The following is a 22,614-nucleotide window of genomic DNA, read 5'->3' as shown; positions in this document are numbered from 1 at the left end:
GAGTCTTGGGGTTCCCCAGGGAAGGGTTTGGGGAGACCAGAGGGAGCCAAAACCCTGGAATTTTTGGATGGTGGCAGCGAGATCAAATCTGAGCTGGTAATTAAGCTTAGAGGGGTTCATGCAGGCACCCAGATTTCTGGACGCTAAGGTCCAGATTTGGGAAGGCTTATGATAGCACTGAGCAGGACATAGTGGATGGTTTTGCAGCAATGGGGTTCCTGAACTGTGGTGGGGTGATAGATAGCACACCTATTAATTTTTTTGGAATCAGACCACCTTGCCAGAATACGGCAACAGAAAGAGCTACTTTTCTATGGTTAAACAACCGCTGCGGGATAACTGGGGACGCTTTACTGACAGCAGTGTGGGCTAGTCAAGGAAAGTGCATGACACGTGCATCTTTAAGAACAAAGGACTGTTCAGAAAGCTGCAAACAGGGACTTTCTTTCACAACCAGCAGATTGCCATTGGCACTGTTGAAAATGCCAATAGTGATCCTGGGGAACCCAGCCTATCTATCCCTTGCTCCTATCACTCATGAAGCCATACGCCTGCCCCCTCAAAAGCACCAAGGAGCACTTCAGCTACAGGCTCAGCAGGTGCAGAAAGACAGGTGGATGTGCCTTTGGTCATTCCCAGGGTAGCTGACATTGTTTCCTTACAAGATTGGACCTGAGTGAGAAAAATATCCCTATGGTTATAGCTGCCTGCTGTGTCCTGTGAAGCGAAGGGGGAAAAGTTTCAGCTGGGGCGGAGGTGGCGCAGCTTCTGCTGAATTTGAATAGCCAGATACAAGGGCTATTAGAAGAGTTCAAAGCAGACCTATATAGCTCAGGGAGGCTTTGAAAGACCATTTTGATAATGAGCCCAAATAGTGCGTGTTTGCTGTAGTGTGCTCCACCTGGCCTTGCTCTTTTGTGGCCCAATATGAATCTTGTAGTGATTGCTGTGTCTGTAGGAATACAACATTGTCAATGCACCCGTTAATATTGTTTATGAATGATGCTATGGGTTGTAGTAATAGGTAATTGGTTGCTGTCCAACCTGCTAAGCACCAGCCAGCATATGTTGTGAATTAATGAAGATTTATTTGATTACAAAATACAGAATTTTATTCTGTAACATGAATGGGGCAATTAAAGAAAATCTTTTAAAATTTAATAAAAATTACTAAATTAAGGGAACAGAACTTATGATGTGGAAAAAAAGTCATGTCCATTTTATGTACACGTACACCAACCGTGGCTTTCACAGGTCAATGTATATGAAGCTCTGATTGTCTTCAGTGTTCCCTGGGGTGCAGTGATAAGGGTAGTGCACCAAACCCTGACGCCACATGGAATGTTGAGTGAGGACATAGAAAGGTCCCGATAGTGAGTTCTCAATGGGTTGCAGAAGGAAGCGAGCATGGAATTGTTGAATATGCAGCCCCACCAGAGTCTGCAGCATCTGTGTTTGCTGTCTGAGCAGAACAAGCATGTTCTGCTGCACTCCCCTCTCCTTTTCCTGCACCTCCCTCTCCTTTTCCTGCACCTTTCTCCTCTCCATTCTATCCTTCTCCAGGTTATCAGCAAGGGTCATCCTCCAGGCCGTGTGCTCATTCTCTGATGCAGCAGTGGTTTGCAGGATCTCCTGGAACATGTCATCCTTAGTCCTCTTTTCCTCCTCCATATCTGGCTCAGGCATTCCCTGAATGGGGATGGGGAGATCCTAAAGGCTGCAATGGCAGCAGCTGCAGGTGCAACACACAGAAGTGCCTTTGTCAATGTATTCATGATGGAAATTGAAACGTAAAATGTTGAACTCACTCCCCTTGCTCCCCAAAAGTTGTATGCACTGCATTCTCACTTCTGCTTGGGATTGATCGAGCATGGCACCAGTTATGCTGAGTATGGCCTTCCGGTGGTTGGGAAAATGAGGAGGGAATCACTCTGTTGCATAATTCTGGTTCTATAGGGCAATGGAACTGAATGCTGGCACCATTTCCCACAGGGGGTGGTGATTTTAGCTGCTATCTCATTCCTGAGGGTAACAAAGGCAGTGAGACCGCAGCTGCTGCTGGCATCCCGATGCCACCCAGGCCCAATAACTGCTAGCCTGTGTACTACAGTGGTGCCTGTTAAAGGGGGAATATGAGAGAAGTATATAAAATCATGAGTGGTGTGGAGAATGTGATTATGGAAAAGTTATTTACTTGTTCCCATAATGTAAGAGCTAGGGGCCACCAATTGAAATTAATGGGCAGCAGGTTTAAAACAAATAACAGGAAGTTCTTCTTCACACATTGCACAGTCAACTTGTAGAACTCCTTGCCTGAGGAGGTTGTGAAGGCTAGGACTATAACAGGGTTTAAAAGAGAACTAGATAAATTCATGGAGGTTAAGTTCATTAATGGCTATTAGCCAGGATGGGTAAGGCATGGTGTCCCTAGCGTCTGTTTGTCAGAGAGTGGAGATGGATGGCAGGAGAGAGATCACTTGATCATTACCTGTTAGGTTCACTCCCTCTGGGGCACATCGCATTGGCCACTGTCAGCAGACAGGATACTGGTCTGGATGGACCTTTGGTCTGACCCAGTGTGGCCATTCTTATGTTCTTATGAAGTACTCGCTGAGTAGCACGGGAAAGTGTCCTACTGTGGTGGAATAAATAAGGCAGCCTTCCCAGAAACCTTCTGCAGAGGATTGCAGATACCTCCAGGAAAGTTTCATCAAGATCTCTCCAAAGGATTCACAGGACATCAGAGTGCACATAAGTAAACTGCTCTACTTTCCCCCCTCCGCAGATCTAGAGGAGAATGAAAAGCAGATAGAAACTCTGCATCTCTTAGTTGTCTCACTACCTCTTCTAGCACAAGTAAAAATGAGTAAATCAACAGATGTGTCCTGCTCCTTTGGGGCTTCCATCCCTGTAATTTCAAAGCAAACTGCATACTTACTAGAGGTTTCTTCCCCTGCATCAGGCTCGTCCATGCTTGACAGTCACGACTGGCTGGACTCCAATGGAGTCAAAACCAGGTCGTGGCTCACTGAGCAGCTAGATCCCCCAGTCACTTGGCCACCATACTCCTCCTCCTCGTCCACTCCTCCTCACTGTTCGTGGCTGTGATTCGGGCTCCTCACAAGTATCCACAGTGCTTTTGGGGGTAGTGGTGGGGTCTCTGCTAAGGACGGCATGCAGCATTCTGCAGCTCAGCACCAGATTGATTGTTGGCCTCTCTGGCCTTCTAGTACTCCTGCCACAGCTCCTTGGCTTTCACATGGCACTGCTCCTAGTCCCTGTTGTAGCCCTTCTCTTTCATCTGCTGAGCAACCTACTCATAGATGTCCACATTTCTGTGGCTTGTTCAGAGTTGTGCTTGCACAGGTCTTCTCCCCAGAGACCCAGGAAATCCACCACATCCTGTCTCCTCCAGGCAGGAGCGCACCTGGAGTGTGTAGCCAGCATGGTCACTTGGGTGTTCCACTCAACAGTGGAGAGCTGCTAGGTGTGCTCGCCAAGCCAGGCAATCAGAAAAAGGAATTTCAGAAATTCATGGGGCTTCCCATCTACCTGACCCAAGGGCAGCGAAGTTCACAGCAGTGACCAGACCAGTCACTGAGGTACATTGTGAGATAGCTGCTGGAGGCCAGTAATGGTTGACATAAGTAACAGAGTGTCTATATTCACACTGCATCAACCTAACTATGTTGACCCTGACTCTATGTTGCTTGGGGAGATGATGTTACTAAATCAGCGTAGTGGGGCACTTAAGTCATCAGGAGCCAAATTTAAGTGGAGACACATCACCAGCTAGGTTAATGTAAGGTGCCTTGAGTCAACCTAACTGTGTTGATTTAGTTGGGGATTGATGATTTATTTGGGGATTGGTCCTGCTTTGAGCAGGGGTTGGACTAGATGACCTCCTGAGGTCGCTTCCAACCCTGATATTCTATGTGTAGTGTAGACCAGGCCTAACTTAACAAGTGATATTCTAGAACATACAGAATCAAATAATGATAAGCCCAGGTGATCAGTAAAGTCTTCTTTAAAATTCTACAGCCTGCTCAGCTGGTGCTACTCCTCTTGTGTTAGTTCTTGGGCTTGTCTACACTTACATTATATAGTGCTCTAATGTGCAGTCTCAGGGGTGTGAAAAATCGCACATGCGCACACACACACCCTGAGAGCAGCAAGTCTGAGCGCTGTAAAGTGCTAGTGTGGACAGGCGCAGAGCTATTTCCCTCCATGGACGTGGAGCTCTCTCCCAGCACTCGCCCTCGACCACACTTACACATAAAAGTGCTGCCACAGGAGTGCTCCTGCGGAAGTGCTTTGAACTCTCTAGTGTAGACTTAGCCATGTGACAAATAGAAATGAAATAGAACTGAGTGTAATCAGAACTCATCTCCTACTGTGATACGTTTAACTGAAGTTGATGAAAAAGCAGCTGAGTAATCAAATCAATTAAGCTAACAAATTCTTGTCAATGGACCACTCTAGTTTTCCTGCTGGGAGTATTATTGTATCACAGTCCATCATTTCTGCATTTGCATCTCCTTATTATGGCTGGGATTTATCACAGATTCAAAGACTTTTGCTGACAAAGAATTCACTGCAGTTATTTTTTTATTTCATTGGCAATAATAATTAATAATTAATCATAATAATAATAATAATTAATCTAGAGCTAAATCCTGAGACCTTTACACCTTTTCTTATTCAGTCAAACCCACATTGACTTCAGTGGGAGTTTGACTGAGAAAAGATTGAGTAAGGAGGTCAAGAAAGCAGCTCCTAAAATTTAATTGCTCTTTTGAGTAATGCTACAGGCTGAAGTAACACCTGAAATGTCTGTCTGTGATACTGTTGTATCTTTCACCAGTTTCTCAGGTAAATGCAATTACCTTTTCTAGATCTGCAAGAAGTGACTTTTCAGAAATTCCTGCTGATACCCAGAACCTTTTCATATCAGCTAGTGCCATTTTTTTAAGCTGTTGGCCACAAATCACACTGTATTGCTTTCCAGATAGATAAATGCTGACTTTTCATTGCATGAAGAGTTATTTCCCCAATGTTTCATTTAAAAGAACTTCATTGTAACATAAAAGATTAAAAGGCCCATTTAACCATTACTCTGTAAAGGGGTTTTGGAGACAGTTTGTAAGAAAGACCCTGTTACCTGCTATATCTATGATTAGTCATAGCAAAACCCTGTCTCCAAACTCTGACTTCGAGGTGTTGAAAATTTAAAACTCACTCCATACCCCAGTGGTGAGGGATAGGCCCCTTCTTATCAAAAATAACATTCTGCTCATCTAGTTTATTATTTAAAATGTTTCATTTCAGCTGATAATATACCTTTTTCTATATGCTCGATTAGTGAGCTCAGATAAGATGGTTCCTGGGAATTCATTATATTTCAGATGCAGTGGATTGCATTGTCTCTCTCTCGTTTTTCCTTTAATTAAACTTACTGTGAGTTGTGACTGTTCGGGATCAGATGCATCAATCTGGTAAATAACTCCAGGAGGCGTTCTATTTCCCTCCAAGATATAAATCATTACAGCTGGACGAATAAAAATATAGTCAATGTTAATTTTATCTTTAAAAAAAGACACAGATATACTGACTATATCAGAACACCTGATGCATGTACTCACTCTACAACTCAGTCTAATTCCAAAATAAACAAAATATCCAAACACACACCAAAACAACACACAGCTGGGGCAAAAGAACATGTCCCCATGCTGTAAATAGACAACCATCAATATTTGTGATTGTGAACCATACATCACTGACAGACAGAGCCCCACATAAATCATATCTTGAACTGGTCATTGGTAAATGGCCTGGGCTAGCTTGAATTTTTATGTTGTTGAGGAATTGTGACCAGTACCACCCACCTGCCTCACTGGGTGGGAAATCTGATGGAACCGCAGCAACTGGGATAGGCCCAGTTGAATGTGGGAAGAGAACATGTGCTGAGAGGATGCAGGACTGCCCCTCCCCTTAAAAGTCTCTAGTCACTGTTTGGCAAGCTTGGGGTGAAAGGGATCTGATTGGTCCCTCACTCTCCCCTTTCATTAATTTAAACCCTAGCTTGGGCCTTGTGAAGCCTCTTGCTTTTTGCTCCAGCCTCACCCTCCCTTCCTTGTACTAGCAGCCATGAAGCAGTGTTTTGTGGTTGTTGTAGCTCTGATTGTTTGCCTGTTTTGAGGTCAGGAATGAATTTTTTTCTTCCTGTAGGGGCCAAACTGGCAGAGGGCTAGGGAGTTTTTTGCCTTCCTTGCAGCATCCCAGGGGCACAGTTAAGTTAAATAAGAGCAGAGTTTAATAATTAATACTCAACAACGATGTTATTTCATCACAACTTTTGAGTGTGGTTAAAAGGATAAAAGGAATGGTTGCAGAAGTAAAAGACCTGCGATTTTACTGGCGGGCCTTGTGTTCATGGGGTAGGGGGAGACCCTGAGGCCTTTGTGGACTGAGGTCCCCCCCTCTTAGTACCCTTGGTCCCCCTTGGGGGCAGGAGTAGGACTCAGAAAAAGCTAATTGAGTCCTAGAGGTAAGAAGAAGAGAGTCTACCTGAGTTGTGGGTTATTGGGTAGGGAATCCCTTAGTCCCCACACTGGAACCGCTTAAAATGCCTGGTAGGTGAGAGTATAGCACCCTGTCCATGCATTAAACGTAATAAAGTTGTGGCCTGCTGCTTTAAAATCCATCCCCATGTTTGTCCTTTTTCTTCACTGTGTCTACATCAATTCAGTTCATACCATGAACTCCTAGGACTAGAATCTCATATGCCACCTTTCCTAAGTTGTATAGGAATTATTGCTAGAATGGGCGGTTAATGAGTAAGCGAACCTTTAAATCATTATTTACTGTAGACTTTATGTCTGCTGTGTCCTGTGCTTATAGAACGTTAATCTGTCCCGTGACCCTGACTGACTGCTCGTGCCCTAAGTAGCAGCAGTAATCCCCAAACAGCAGAATGGGGATTCCTAGATGACAGTGATATGAATATAAAGTTTAATGAGAAACAGACATATTTTAACAACCAGTGAATGTGCCATCAGTGTTAACTGCAGCTGGTATTGTTAACTAACCCCATTCAGTTAGACAATTCATATGTCTATGTTCACTGATTTACTGCACTCTAGCTGAGTGTTAAACTGATGCATTTATTTTTAACAAGCTCCCAAGTACAGCATGTTTCATGCTGCGCCCATCCCCTGAAGTGTCATCATGTCAAATCTAATTATTATTTTTTACAGTTACAACCACAATGTGCTAGGCACTGTCTATGCTCAGAAGATCCAGGTCCTTCTCCAAGGAGTTTATTTTGTCTCTTGTACAAAGTATAGTATAGAAGCAAGAATGCCAGGGATGCTTAAATGTTATTTGTTAAATTGGCTCTTTTTCAACTAGAAATGAGCCTGAACCAAAACCTACACAGACTCTTAATCCTTAACTTTGGCGGGGATCAGTATTTAAACTTAGATCCAAACTTCATCCCTGGCCTCTGCCAGTGAGTCAAAACCCTGAAATAACATTGCCATCCTCCCAGCTAGTGAGGTGTTCCTAAGCCAGAGCTGGATCCACATTTTGTGGCTCTGGCCCATCTGTATTTAGGGTAGGAAAAAAAACTTTGACTGTTTAAATATTTATTGCTGTTCCATACAAAAAACACACAGTGTTAGAACACTGAAGTTTCAAACTGAAACTCTCAAAAGTCAGGAAGTGACAAAATTATGATTTCTCTTGTAACCTTAATTCTGCCCCTTTGTATGTGTATATGTTATACATCCTTCAGTTACATGATGTCATGGTATAAGTTCTGCAGGTTCCTTCATTACTGAATGAGCTAAATGGGTGCTCAGTGAGCCAGACAGTTGTTTGATATTTACTTTTATCCTCTTTGAGATGTGGGGCCATGTACTGAACATACACTGCTCTTCTTCCAAACCCCACCCTGAATGAGGAAGGGATTCTGTGAACTCCAGCCTCATTCTCAACACCCTGACCAATTGCTGCAGCGAATGAAGAAGAAGTGTCCAAGTTCCTACACATTGCACCCCTTACACAGATGGGCCAATATCACCGATCACACAGAGGTAGTATTTTTTGGAACCCTGCCTCTTTCCTTATGCACTGTCACAGATCATAATCCCCATGACCTTACATTTAAAATTGATTTCCCACTTAAATTTCTCTCACACACATGCAAATTCACTGTACTGCTGTGCAACACAGGCTGAGCACTACACTCTTGCACATGCACAAAGTACATTTATTTAAACCTTTGTTGCTTCTCCAAATCCAATTCAGTTTTCAACAAGGCAGTAAACAGTATGTCCATAACCAAGTGACTATGCCTGGTTCCATAAAAGGCTGTTGAGACACTCAGCATCACAATGCCTAACTTTTAGGTGCCTAGAAAACACAGGAACAACACTGCAATCTGAAAGGCCTGGGTTAGCCACTAGGCTCCTATATGAGGATAGGGATAGATCCCTTAGAATATGATCCACAAAAGCCAACGGGCTAGGTGGGGATCTGCCTAAGATAGCCAATGGGAGATGCTGATCGGGGGTCGTGTCCTAAGCCACACATCCCCAGTTCAGATTTTCATAACTAAATCTGGGCTGCTAGGAGGTGCCTATCTTCGCTTGTGATTCACAAACTGGGAGAAGGTGGGTGTTTGGCTGCCTAAGTCACATGCAGGGAACAATCAGAGACTGCCTAAATCCACACACAACAGACAGGCATGGACAGGAGAAGGAGCTCCCTTAATATTTAACCCAAGGGTAAGGGTATTCGCCTGGGATGTGGGAGACCCCTTGTTCAAGTGCCTAATGAGGAGAAGGGATTCAAACAGGGATCTGTCATCTCTCAGGGGAGTGACCTAACCAGCAGACTATAGAGTCATTTAAACTCTTTTTCTGGCCCAATTAATATTTAATTGTTCAATTATTTAAAGTGGAACAACTTCAACAAGTGAGATTGAGGGAGACTGCGTAGCCTAGGGCACTCACCTGAGAAACGGCAGATCTCTGTTCAAATCCCTTCTGCTCACAGGCATCAATTTTTCATTTTTCTGGGTGGATGCTCCACCCCTGCTCTGCCCAGAGGCCCCTCCACTTCCCCCAAAACCCCATCCTCACTCTGCCTCTTCCTGCCCCCGTTCCATCCTCTCTCCCAGTGCCTTCTGCCTAGCTCACTGCCAAACAGCTGATTGGCGGGTGGGTGCTGAGCACTCACTATTTTTGTTCCATGGGTACTCCAGCCTTGGAGCACCTACGCAGTCGGTGCCTATTCTTTTCCTTACCAGGCAGAGAGTGGACTTGAACTGGGTATTGCCCCCATCCCAGCTCAGAACCCTAATCACTATGGTGAAGGTTATAAGGGAGGGCCTCTTTTCCAGCCCCCACCCCAGCTGTTTTGTGTGGAATTATGCAACCTCTAATCAGGCCCCACCAATGATTTAGGTGGCCAAACAGTTTGTCTTTCCCCTGATTTGTCAATCACTATGGGGCTTAGGTGGGAGATTGGCACCCAGATGCATAGAGAGATGCTGCAGTGTATATGTTCAGATGCAGGAATTTAGGTGTCAAGAGACTTTAGGTGCCTATAGGGTTAGGCGCAACCAAGGGAAGTTTTTTGTGGATTGCAGTGATGCCTAAAAATGGGACACAGATGTTTATGTATTTTTATGGATCCCATTCCACCTAACCCAAATGGGAAGTCTCTAACAGCTGCCACTAAGGCACTTCAGCTAATCAAAAAAAAAGGCTCATAAATATTTGTTAGCACTAGCACTGCTTTCTTTTCACTCTTTTGGTATTTGAAAATGCCTGACCTACCTTTAGTGAAAGTCTCGGGGGGGGATGCAAACTGCGGAAACATGTCGATGCTGATGAAATTTCATTTTGGGGGGGAGGGGCATTACTCCCTGCATGAGATCAGTCACTGAATTTCATCTGAAAACATAAAACATAGGTGACAAACAACAGTGACCCTCCAGAATGGAAATATTTGGCCAAACTTAACTATAAGCATTGCTAGGCATTCTGTCTATAACATTTAGTGAATAAGGTTTAGTTTCCCAATGTTGTAATTTCAAGCATTAGCCTCTTTCGTTACTTCCAAGCAGTTCTCTTACTTTGGTCTGCCAAATTGCCACGAAACACAGGAGGTTCATTAACATCTGTTATTTGGACAGTAAGTATTTGAAGGTCACTTGCCCCAGCTGTATCATTAACATAAATCTGCAAATCAAAGCTGTTTGGCATAGTTTCATAATCTAGAACAGGATCTCCAGTGGTAACAACCTGAAATGTAACAAATTATTAGTAGCACACTATGCAATCAAATCTGTAATTATTGCATATAGGAATAAATACATATAAAAAGGTGCCATGTTGGACTGGTTAAAGACTAAGGGCTACAGGAAGACCCCCCAACTGAGGAGGTAGTGCTCTAGGCCGCTGTTGGACTATTAAAGACTGAGCAGAAGGAGGGCTGCAGGACATTGTGGACTGTATCATAACTTGTTTTGCGCATAGAGAGCGTGTGACTTGGCCGGAGGGCTGAGTCACTGAAGCCCCACTTGACATGCACAGTGGCTGACAGGGATCGCCGTGACCAGAGGAAAAATGGCAGGCATGCATACCCTCGACCAGGGAGCACTCGTGGGAGGTGGGTGCCACCCTGTCACATAGTCTAAATGAGAATCTAGATGTTTTTAAGCAGATTGGGTCCTGCTTAATAGAAATATACCTTCAATTCACAACAATTGAACATTTTCACTGATTTCATGAACAGTGTGTTAAGCTACATATTCAGCTTTGCTGCTGTTGTTTTTTAGATGCCTCTCCAGTGAAGAGGAAGGAGATGCTCCATTGTCCTTACAGAGCATGATGGAGAAATACAGCATGTCATGTGGAGGTGAGCTGGACCACACTCTGCATCTCTGAGCAGGAATAATTCTACCTCCAACTACCGATTGCAGCTGATAGCAGTATGTGCTCTTGCCAGCTGTGGGCTTGGAGCAGGGGAGACCAGATATACTCTTAGCTATACACTGCTTAAAGCAGGAGACTCCATGCATGGGCTAGCATGTTCCTGCATAATGTGTGGGGAACCAGCTCTGCTGCTTCTGTTCTGTGGGTGGAGGGAATGTAAGAATCTCCCTGTGCTTTCCTCCTGGTCTCACACCACTGCAGCAGAGGGCAGTGAAAACAGAGAACACGTATCATCACACCACCATCAAGGGAGCTTCAGCCAACCGATAAAGTTTTCAGTTATTCCAAATGTCCTCTGCTGAATGGGAATATTCCCTTAAGACTAAGGGCTTGTCTGTGCAAATAATATGTGAGCAAACTGGGGTGTAAATCTACACTAGCATGCCACGCATTCAGTGTTCCGGGGGACCTGCTGAAGCACACTAAAAGCTCAATAGTGTGATTGCACTTTGACCTAAGCCTAAGTGAGTAGTAATGCAGACTACTTTGACTTTAAAAGTGTAGCCTGTAGTGTGGAAAGGAAATCAAGTAGGAAAGCTACACATAAAAGGGGTTCATTTATCAATGACTGTGGCCTCTTCAGAAATTCCCCAAAAAATCAAAAATTTGTTATCATGGTTTCAGGATTGTTGCAATGGGAGGAAATGTGCTTCACACAGCAAGGTTCTAAATGTCAGCTGCCATAATTCATGCATGAAAACAGCCTTTCCCCATATCTCAGCAAAGACTCTAATTGAAGAGTATAAAGAACAAGAGTACTTGTGGCACCTTAGAGACTAACAAATTTATTGGAGCATAAGCTTTAGTGGGCTACAGCTATTCTCTTAATTAATTAGCCTTTTACAGTTGGTATGGGTACTTCCACCTTTTCATGTTCTCTGTATGTATAAATAATCTTCTTACTGTGTGTTCCTTTCTATGCATCCGATGAATTGGGCTGTAGCCTACAGAAGCTTATGCTCAAATAAATTTGTTAGTCTTTAAGGTGCCACAAGTACTCCTGTTCTTTTTGCTGATACAGACTAACACGGCTGCTACTCTGAAACTTAATAGAAGAATGTAGTTCTGGGGCATCTTAATACTAAACGTTCATTAGAATACTACGCAATAGCATAAATAATTAACACTAACTATGCTTATCAAGTAAATAAGCTAATTACATTTGTGCTGTGTCATCCTAGCTTTTTAAATCATGTTTGTTCACTTGCCTGCTAGTTTGCAGAATTTAGTAATTCACAATGGAGTCATTGGGACAGATTTCAGGGCACATCTACACTACAGCACAGGTATGGTTCTGCAGTGTAGATGTTTCATACATCTACAGAAGGGGGTTTTCCCTTTAGGGTGACCAGATAGCAAGTGTGAAAAATCAAGACACTTTTTTCAGGTGGTGGTGTGATATAATTGCCTATATAAGATAAAGCTCCTAATATCAGGATGTCTGGTCACCCTATTTTCCATCGATGTAGGTAATCCACCTCTTGAAGAGGCAGTAGCTAGGTTGATGGAAGAATTCTTCTGTTGATCTAACTGCATCTACCATGAGGATTAGGTCGACCTAACTACATCACAGAGGATGTGAACATTTTCACAGCCCTGAGCGATAAAGCTAGGTCATCTATTTTTTAGGGGTAAACCAGGCCTCAATCTGGCATTGCTTCACCTTTCTGCTTTAAGCTAACATGTTGTCCCTCAGATCTGTACTGCCTTCCAGTAAGTTAGGGAACCCTGAGAACTGCTCTAGCTTGTTCCGGCTGTGCAGAGCGTCCAAGCAGGGCCGGCTCCAGGTACCAGCAAAGGAAGCAGGTGCCTGGGGCGGCCAATAGAAAGGGACAACACGTCCGTCGGTTGTTGGGGAAGCATGTCCCGGTCTGCAGCAGCAATTTGGCGGCAGGTCCTTCCTTCCTTCCGCTTCCTCTTTGGCGGTAGCTCAATCACCCAGTTTCAGTCTTCGTCGGCAATTCAGCAGCCGCTCAGTCAGGTTTTTCTTCTTCTTCTTTTTTTTTTCCCTTCGCCACTTGGGGTGGCAAAAAAGCTGGAGCCGGCCCTGCCCCCAGGGGCCCTGCCAGTAACTGAGAATATCTGGGGCCCCAGCTATACCTCCCTTCCCCAAACATACCATCTGCATCAGCAGCCAGGAGGGTGGCAAACCATCCCTATGGCTGGTCTATGCTGCCCAAGGATTCCATAGTACTGAGGAAGCCTTCAAGGGGCCTATTAAACTGGATTCAGCTGTCAGGTGAGGTTGACAATCTTCCCATTAAGATGAGTTAGTAAGATTCTGTTATAGTGCAATAAGTTGGATTCAGTGGGGGCTGATTCTGAATTTACATCACCCTAATCCACACCAGGGTAGGTAAAATCAGAATTAGGCCCCAGGTGCTTTTATTCACCTTAGCATTTTTTAAAACAATGACTTCTGTAATACATGGAACAAATGTGGTGGGTTTTTTTCCCCCTACACCAATCAAAAGGTTGGAATCACTATCAGCTATTCATGTGCTATAAGAGTTGAATTTCCTGTAATAAATACCTTGATCTGCTTTTGCAACTCTTACAGTTAAATGATACATGGATAAATACTGTATCAATATCAGCTTTCAGTAATCCAAAGAGTAAGCATCAGTCTACAGACTAAACACATTACCCAAGCTGAATTGAAAACTTACCTTGTAAGTATGTGTAGCTCCAGGATCAATCCGAAAAGCTTTTGTAAGTGGATTTGAGTTTATTATTAAAGGATATCCTGGAGCCACTTCAGAAGGTGATGGTGATAAAGTAACACTAAACGTATAAACCAAAACATAAGCTGAAGAATTTTCTGTCACATTGCCTGTAGCCGGCAAGCCATTAAGTGACAGTGTTTTCCCCCCTGCAAATTTGAAAAGGAAAGTAAAATTACACTTCTGCAGTGATTTCCCAACACCCTTCTCCCCCCAGTTTTGTGAACTAGTTGCATGCCAATTTAGTGACTGTTTGGAAATTTGAATTGAAATTGAAATATTAATACACACTTTAAAAGCATATATAGTGTATGATCAAATACGTGTATCTGAAAAAGTATAATAGATTTGAAAATTATGAACATAGGCTAGCTTCCTTATACAGCTGTTGGTTTTTATGACAATGTCAGTGTATTCATTTCAGTGATGTTGGCCAACCTAATAATTTCAAATGATTTGTAAGCGAAGTCTAAATGAGCTCTCCCTGACAGCTAGTGATGAGCTGGGGCTGGGGGGAAAGGCTTCAGGACCAGATTGTATTTACATTCACACCTAATCTACCTAGGTATCCAGCAAACAGAGCTTGTTGCCCAAGTGATAGATTTTGCTGGGGTTGGGTTACAAATCACTTGAATGCGGGGAGTGAAGTGGGGGAATGAAATGTTGTTGTTCTTATTGTATGAGTAAAGGGCAGTAGAACTGTACTTAGCCTGTGCTGATTGAGGGCATCAAAAGAGAGGTGGGACCTGTCCCTCTCCACTGTTTAAAGACAGAGCTGATTAGGCTCCATAGATAGTCTTTTGTTCTGTTAAGTGACCACTGCAGCTGAAATCACTGATAATCAGTCTAAGTGCTTAGTCCTGCTGTGGGGACAGTGTTCCTGTGGGTACAGTGTTTTTGTGTAAAAGACAGCCCAGACTGCACTAGCAGCGAAGGTTCCCCCACTGAGAGCTCAGCTGAAATCACTGAGAGCTGGTGGAACTCAAGAGACCAACTCGCAGAGGTCACAGTGGCAGGTGGCAGCAGAAGGTGACTGCGCAGGGCCATTGGCAACAGAGTGGTGGAGTGAACGGTGGCACAACAAACAGCCATGCCAGAGCGAACAGTGAGCAGCTGGAGGAACGAGCAAGGTGCCTTCTTGCCCCCCACCTGGGAGGTGTACTCACGTGAAAGCACCTCTGAACTCTGAGTCTCCACTGACCAAGGACAACACCGGTGAGTGGGTGCATGGAGGGAAAAGTGAGGGCACATTAAATAAACATTTGTTTGTTGGACTATATTTTAGTGACTTTGCTCCAGAATGCTAGATTTGTGACTGGGAATGGAAACTTATATAAATATGTTTCCTAGTAGGCCAAGATTTTTAAAATGCATTATTTGCCAAGGTTGTTATCTCACATTGTTGCTATCTTGAGAGAGTCATTATGTTGGGGAGTTTCTGTACTAAACATTTTTATTATTATAATTAATTTTACATAAGAATGGTCATACTGGGTCAGACCAATGGTCCATATAGCCCAGTATCCTGTCTTCCAACAGTGGTCAAGGCCAGGTGCTTCAGAGGGAATGAACAGAACAGGTAATCATCAAGTGATCCATCCCCTGTTGCCCATTCCCAGCTTCTGGCAAACAGGCTAGGGACACTCAGAGCATGGTTTTGCATCCCTCCCCATCCTGGCTAATAGCCACTGATGGACCTATTCTCCAGGAATTATCTAGTTCTTTTTTTAATCCTGTTATAGTTTTGGTCTTCACAGCATCCCCTGGCAAAGAGTTCCACGGGTTGACTTTATGTTGTGTGAAGAAGTACTTCCTTTTGTTTTTTTTTAAACCTGCTGCCTATTAATTTCATTGGTGACTGCTAGTTCTGTGTTATGTGAAGGATTAAATAACATTTCCTTATTCACTTTCTTTCACGCAGTCAAGATTTTATAGACCTCTATCATATCCCCCTTAGTCATCTCTTTTCTAAGCTGAAAATTTCCCAGTCATTTTAATTTCTCCTCCTGTTTCATACCCCTAATCATTTTAGTTGCCCATCTCTGTACCTTTTCCATTTCCAATATATCTTTTTTGGATGAGGTGACCAGATCTGCACACAGTATTCAAGGTGTACACATACCATGGATTTATATAGAGGCAATATGATATTTTCTGTCTTATTATCTATCCCTTTCTTTAAAAAGCAAAGGTTCCCATCTAACATCCCATCACAGACCACTGGGCATACTTACCTGCTGATAATCAAAGATCAATTGTCAAATTAATTGCCAAAATTAGACTATCCCATCATACCATCCCCTCCATAAACTTATCAAGCTTAGTCTTAAAGCTAGATATGCCTTTTGCCCCCACTACTCCCCTTGGAAGGCTGTTCCAGAACTTCACTCCTCTAATGGTTAGAAACCTTTGTCTAATTTCAAGTCTAGACCTTATCCTTATGGAACACAGTGTACGGGGGCTCGACTCCAAGATCTCTTTCTTGAGTGTTAACAGCTAATTCAGACTCCATTATATTGTATGTATAGTTGAGATTGTTTTCCAATGTGCATTACTTTGCATTGATCAACATTGAATTTCATCTGCCATTTTGTTGCCCACTCACGCAGTTTTGTGAGATCCCTTTGTGATTCTTCACAGTCTGCCTGGGACTTAACTATCTTGAATAGTTTTGTGTCATCTGCAAATTTTGCCGCCTCAACATTTACCCATTTTTCCAGATCATTTATGAATATGTTGAACAGTACTGGTCCCAGTACTGACCCCTCAGGGATACCACTATTTATCTCTCTCCATTCTGAAAACTGATAATTTATTCCTACCCTTTGTTTCCCATCTTTTAACCAGTTACTGATCCATGAGAGGACTGCCCTCTCATCCCATGATGGCTCACTTTTCAAAAGTCAATTTAAATTAAATACATTTTTTTAACTTACATTTTTTTAGAAATCTAGACCTGTTATGTGTTTTGGTGTAGCTTGCATTATCCTGACGTTAAATTTGCATAATCCTAACAAAACATTTACTTTATTCATATCTCTTTTATATGTTGCATGTCAAAGTGAAAATGAAAAGACAAAAAATAATACAACAATTTTTCCACTCAAAGGCCTCAGAAACTAACCAAGGTGAAGAACACATCAAGAACTAAGAATATATCAACATGTCATCTGAAGGTTCAAGTGGTATATCTACATCTGACCAGCCTGAAGCACAAATACAGCTACCCACTGAAGAAACAGTGTCTCCAAAACCTAAAGGCAGTTCCCGATGTTTGTTGGTCAAAGAATTCCCATTTATTGAAGTTACAAAAGATGGCTACTGGTGCACCTCTTGCAAAAAAGCTTACGAAGAAGGAAAGCTTTCCAGTGCTATAACTGGTAAAAGTGGAGTAGCTTGGTTTGTCAAACCGATCAGCAAAGCAATGCTGACAAACTACATGAAAAGGCTCCAAAACGCTAGGCCACTGGAGTGCATCAACATGCAGAAAGCTTTATAAGCCCACTTTAGAAGTACTTAATGAGGCTGTTTAAGAATGCTGGAGACACAACACAGTTCATGCGAACAAACATGGCTGTAGCATCTTACTTTCTATTTAAGCAAGAGATAACACACACTACAAACTGGAGGCCAATGTTAAGTGCATTGTCACTTGTTCATTCTGAAGTCGAATACTGGTTCCGAACAAGACCAGCGAATGCTCACTATCTTTCTTCAAGAAACTCATCTGACTGGCTAGAAGCATGCGGTGCAAGAGTAAAAGACTCAACAGTTGAAAAAGTGAAGAACTCCCTCACCACATTCAAAAAATTTGCATATATGGCTGATGAATGCACCGATGCAAATGGGCATCAAGTATTAAGTCATTGTGTATGTTATCTTGATGTCAGTGGTAGGCCAGTAGATGCATTTCTTGATGTTCAAATTATAGAAGACACATCGGCTGCATCTGTGACAACCCACATCTCAGAAGAGTTAAATGCTTGTCAATTGGACCCCAAACAGATGGCTGCTTGTGCATTGATGGAGCTGCAAACTTCTCTGGAAGACATGGTGGAGTACAAGCTTTGCTCAGAGAAAAGTGTAACCCTAATCTCTCCTATACACACTGCAGAGGCCATCTACTCCAACTAGCGCTAGTATGAGCTGCAGACTCTTCAAAAGACATTTAAAAAGCTAAAGCTAAATTTAATGTCTTCATTATATTCTTTTTTCAGCAAGAGTCCAAAAAGACTGAATATCTTGGAAAATATAGAAGATACACTGGGACTGAAGTTCAAATTAGTCCAACCTGGGAAAACCCTCTGGCTTTCTCATGAGCATCCTTGGCTGTTGTCTTAAAATTACTCCAGCCATTATTACTGGCTTTGGAAAGTATCTGCCAAGATTGGATGGATCTAACTAGTGAGGCTGGTGGATTACTTTTGCTACTATGTTCAGAGAAGACTATTGCCATTCTCTCTCTCATAAGTCTACTGTTGAAACCACTTGGGTCATTAAACAGTACCATCCAGGCATCTGCTACAACAGTAGTAGATCTTTGTCCAGCAATAGAAGCTACATTTGGATCAATCAGAGAGCTATCCATTGAAAAAGTACTGGAAGAAGCAAAGACTTCAGTCCAGAAATTGACTAATGAAGGCATTTATATTGAATCCTTAAGTGAAGAAGACAAGAAGTGTTTGCTAAGACAACTGAAAAAGTACACAGACTTGATTCTTAAAAATCTACAACAGTAACTTCTAGATTCTACTCAACCTCTACCTAGCTTGTACAGATGCCTCGATCCGATCTTTGTGTTCTTTTCCTGGGATGAAGGAAGTAGGAATTCATCTCTTGCTACTCCTAGTCACAACAGCTATTGTTGAGTGTTCTTTTTCATCATTGAATAGAATTTTGTGTTCTGAAACAAGTTGCCTTCTGCGTGATCATGTGAATGAACTAATGAGCCTATCAACTGAAGGAATGGAAGTACCGAACACACGAGAAGCCACCTCAGATGAACGCATTGCATTCAAGAAGTTCATTAACAGAATTGTGCAAAATTATAACAAGAAACCAAGAAGGATGTAGTTGTAGTGCTTCATAGAAGGCTTGAGTAGCCAGCTTTAATTTGTGTGATGATTTTAAAACATGAGTTAAATCTAATAAAATGGTCATGAAACATTTTTCAGTTTTTACTGTGGTGCCATACAGCCTACCTTCGCCCACACAGTCTCACCCCTCATCGGCCCTGATACCCCCCACTGTAAATTCAAACACCCTGCCTAATTTCAATTCCTGGGGAAACCACTGCACTTCTGTGAAGCCGTCTCTGTGAATGTTAGCTGGGACACAGAGCACGCACCTTCTGCCACTGTCTGTGAACACAAATGACCTGGTATTCCTCTCATGCTGATATGAATTGTGATGTTACACAGCTGTTGAACCCATGCAAGTGAAAGGAGACTCAAATCCATTTATTTTCTGTTTAAATGCTGTAGGTGCTGAGCAGCTCCTGAAAAGCTCACTGTAAGCTCAACCCCTCAGTATAGTTAGCACCTTGCAAGATATTGCTAATGTATTGCAATCCGTTCAGGGCCAGGACCTGGGCCAACATTTAAAAAAAAAAAAAAAAAGTCTGCGATGCCATGCAGGTCACAATGCCACTCACTCAGATTTTTTTTTGGTAGGGAGAGGAGGGGGGTGTGGGAATAGGGGTTTCTGGGCCAGGGGGAGTCAGCCTGCTGGTGGCAGTTGAGGGCATCTAAGAGGGGAGGAGGAGGCTCAGGTCGGGGAGGAAGAGGAAATTTATGACTCCCCCCACTTTAAATAGTGCTCTGCAGCCTTTGAGTGTGTTACATGTCCCACTCTCTTCCCAATCCAATGTGACTCTATTGCAGCTCTTGTCTTGAGAATCTGGATCAAGCTGTAGAGGCTTCTGCTTTTAGCTCTGGAGGTACCTTGTTCATGCCTTGGTGTTGGCCAAGATAGAGGCTGTCATAACGGCCAGTGCAAAATGTCTGGAATGCTTGGAACTAGCAGCGAACAATGATTTGGAAGAGTCCCTTGTTAACGGAGCCAGGCTCTGGGCTCTCTAGGGATGTGTGCTTACAGCTGGGGTGCTTTTGAAACATATGTTCTAATACGGAATCTGACAATGACTGTATCTGACGCCTGGTCTACACTGGGGTGGGGGATCAACCTAAGATATACAACTTCAGCTATGAGAATAGTGTAACTGAAGTCGACGTATCTTAGTTCGACTTACCTTGTGTCCTCACAGTGCGGGATTGATTGCCGCAGCTCCCCCGTCGACTTTGCTTCTGCTTGTCTCCGAGCTGGAGTTCAGCAGTCGACGGGAGAGCAATTGGGGATCGATTTATTGCATCTACATTACACACGATAAATCGATCCCTGATAGATTGATCACTACCTGCCAGTCTGGAGGGTAATGCAGATGTACTCTTAGTACACTTCCTTTAAGCACACCACAATTTATTAAGGAATAGTATTTTAAAGTCAATGAAGTATTTATAATGTTTTCTAGAGTGATAGATGAGAGATGGGTTCCTACATTTATATTAACCTCTTACAGTTTTCATGAGCTGAATAAGAAATGTTTATTCAGGCATAATTCTTTTAAATCAGGGTTAATCAGATTTTTCAGACCACATTGCAACAGAGTGTGACCGGTTACTCTCTTCTTATTCATGATCCTACTCCCTCCCCGTTTAGAAACCAATGAACCACCTGCTTCCCATTTAGGAGCACAAAACATCCCTCTGACTTTGCCTTCTGATTTCTGAGCCTTTACGGTACACTCATATTTAACTCTTGAAAGCTGAGATCCTCATGCAATCTACAGAGTAAAGCAGTTGGGACTTATAGGGGAAAAATATAAGGAGACTCATGAGAGTAGGCAACACGGTTTTTAAAGCAATTTAGTGACTAGAAAAAAGGAGGAGAGCCAGCAATGTGTGTCCAGCCAGCTCTCTGCAAGCACCAGCAATTGCTTAATGGTCCATGGACAACAGTTTAAGAAATCTCTGCTGTAAGGAATCCATTCTTCTTTGCTGCTTGCTAGAAGGTTTATCCTTTGTGTATCTGTAATGCTTTCATGCTGAACCCAAATACTGATATTGCCAAGCTAACATGCCCTGGTCTGAGTTTTGTGGGGAGGTTTTTTTGGTTGCTTGCTTTTTAATTCACCAACTGTTGAAGTTACCACTAACATCAACCTAGAAAAAAAGTCTAAATTCTACTAGCCTGATTCATATCACTTTGCACCTGGTACAGTCATTTACATATGTGCAGAGTGGGTATAAAACACTACCAGTCTGATTTTTAGTATAAATGACTAAATGAGTGTTTAAAAAGCTACCAGATCAGAAAAGGGTATAAAACGTTACCATTTACACAAGGTTTAAGGTGGTGGAGAACTGGGCTTTATACATGTCTTTATGGCAAGGTCTTCGTAAAACTTGTTACGAGCAAAGCTCAAGTTCATGCAATTTTAAAAACTCCTCCAATTTTTTTGTTTTATTTTTTTTTAATTCAGTTAACCCACAAATGAAATATGAACAAAGCCTGAAGCTGCCTAAAGTGAACTGACTTGCTTCTTTGAAAAGTCACCTGTTTTCCCACCCCAATACTCTCACCTTGAACAGTGGATTTTATTCTGGAGCGCAGCATCCAGCATAATATTATTGTAATGGTATATAAATCATCACAACAAGCTGAAATCTCCTGACAGTATACTGGTGCAGCCCCATGGCTCAGTGCAGTTCAATAACAGAACAGCTGTTCCTTGAATTCTCTTGTCAAAAAGTTCTGAGCTCAAAAATATAATTTAGGTCCCTTAAGAGAAACTATAACAGACAAGAATGATTTAAATTTAGCAATTGAATAAAACTGTGTTCTTACCAGATATTCTTCCTAACAAAACCAAAAGAAAAAAAATATTCTGCCTCTTCCCTAGAATCCTGCCATCCATCGTCCTAGGATGTGAACTGAAGGAAGAGCTGGGTCTTATTTGCCTCAGTCTGCTTCAGCTCCACCTAAATTTTTCTTCCTTGTCATGCTGTCCAGTAAGAAATCAAACAAAGGTTCTGCCGTATCTAAGGGAGTTTCTAAACACCATCAGCCTGTTTGCTCTTCAGTAGACTGCTCCTTGCTGACATACCATAGAATAGCCCTTGAACTGCAATCCTTTTAGAATGACAAAGAAGGTGGGGGTCAGAATAGCTAATACAATGCTGGCTTGATAGTTCTAAGGAATGAGGTGCTCTTTCTAGAGACTAGGGACAATACTTAGTGCAGCACTGCATGTTTCTCCATGCTGACTGCGTGTTTCACACTTGTCTCACACGTGTTCTGTCAGAGTCATTTAGGACTTGTCTACACTAGAAGGGTTTTGCCATTCTAGTTATACTGGTATATCCATTCTCACAAAACCCTCTAGTGTGCACTCACTTGTATCAGTATTCCTTATGAGAGCACAGGGCTTTTTCCTTGCCTCTGTTCTGCAATGGCATGAGCAGGTCCCCCTGTCTGCCTCCCCCCATGCTCTGTGTCATAACTTTTGTCCTTTATTTTCTCTCTTCTATAAATATATATTTGAACCTGTTTGCTTGGTTCTTCCGTTGTCTGAATGCCCACACAGATCCTGTTGCCAACAATAGCTCAGTGCTCATGTGCACAGTTACATAAATCAGACTTCTCCTCACACATCAAACCTTTCATATTCTGTGACAAAGAAAAGATAAGAGTAACCTGGTACACACCTTTCAATGAGACAATCTAGTCTTGTGGTCAGGGCACAGTATTGGGATTTGGGAGACCTGGGTTGGAATGGAATCTGGTATACATATTAATGCCTTCTCTCAGGCACAGTGGCAAAT

General features: G+C 42.7%; 1 protein-coding gene across 5 annotated transcripts in view; it reads right to left on the bottom strand.

The window, feature by feature from the left end:
- The window catches only part of CDHR3 (cadherin related family member 3), an 83,862-nt gene extending 62,058 nt beyond the window's left edge, over nucleotides 1-21,804 (bottom strand). The window contains exons 1-4 of one of the 5 annotated variants that reach the window (XM_032787318.2): nucleotides 21,638-21,804; nucleotides 13,679-13,881; nucleotides 10,148-10,316; nucleotides 5,457-5,548 (exon numbers count right to left, since the gene is read on the bottom strand). In XM_032787318.2, the coding sequence (XP_032643209.1) occupies nucleotides 5,457-5,548; nucleotides 10,148-10,316; nucleotides 13,679-13,881; nucleotides 21,638-21,707 (534 nt within the window). In that variant the 5' untranslated portion in view covers nucleotides 21,708-21,804. Of the gene's footprint in view, nucleotides 1-5,456; nucleotides 5,549-9,848; nucleotides 9,867-10,147; nucleotides 10,317-13,678; nucleotides 13,882-21,637 lie in introns of those variants that run through there. The other 4 variants (XM_075064743.1, XM_032787320.2, XM_075064750.1 and 1 more) reach the window with 4 other exon arrangements.
- Nucleotides 21,805-22,614: the final 810 nt, after the last annotated feature.

The sequence above is a fragment of the Chelonoidis abingdonii genome, chromosome 1 (assembly GCF_003597395.2).
Source record: "Chelonoidis abingdonii isolate Lonesome George chromosome 1, CheloAbing_2.0, whole genome shotgun sequence".
NCBI classification, from domain to species: domain Eukaryota; kingdom Metazoa; phylum Chordata; order Testudines; family Testudinidae; genus Chelonoidis; species Chelonoidis abingdonii.
This window is presented reverse-complemented; position numbering and strand designations above follow the sequence as displayed.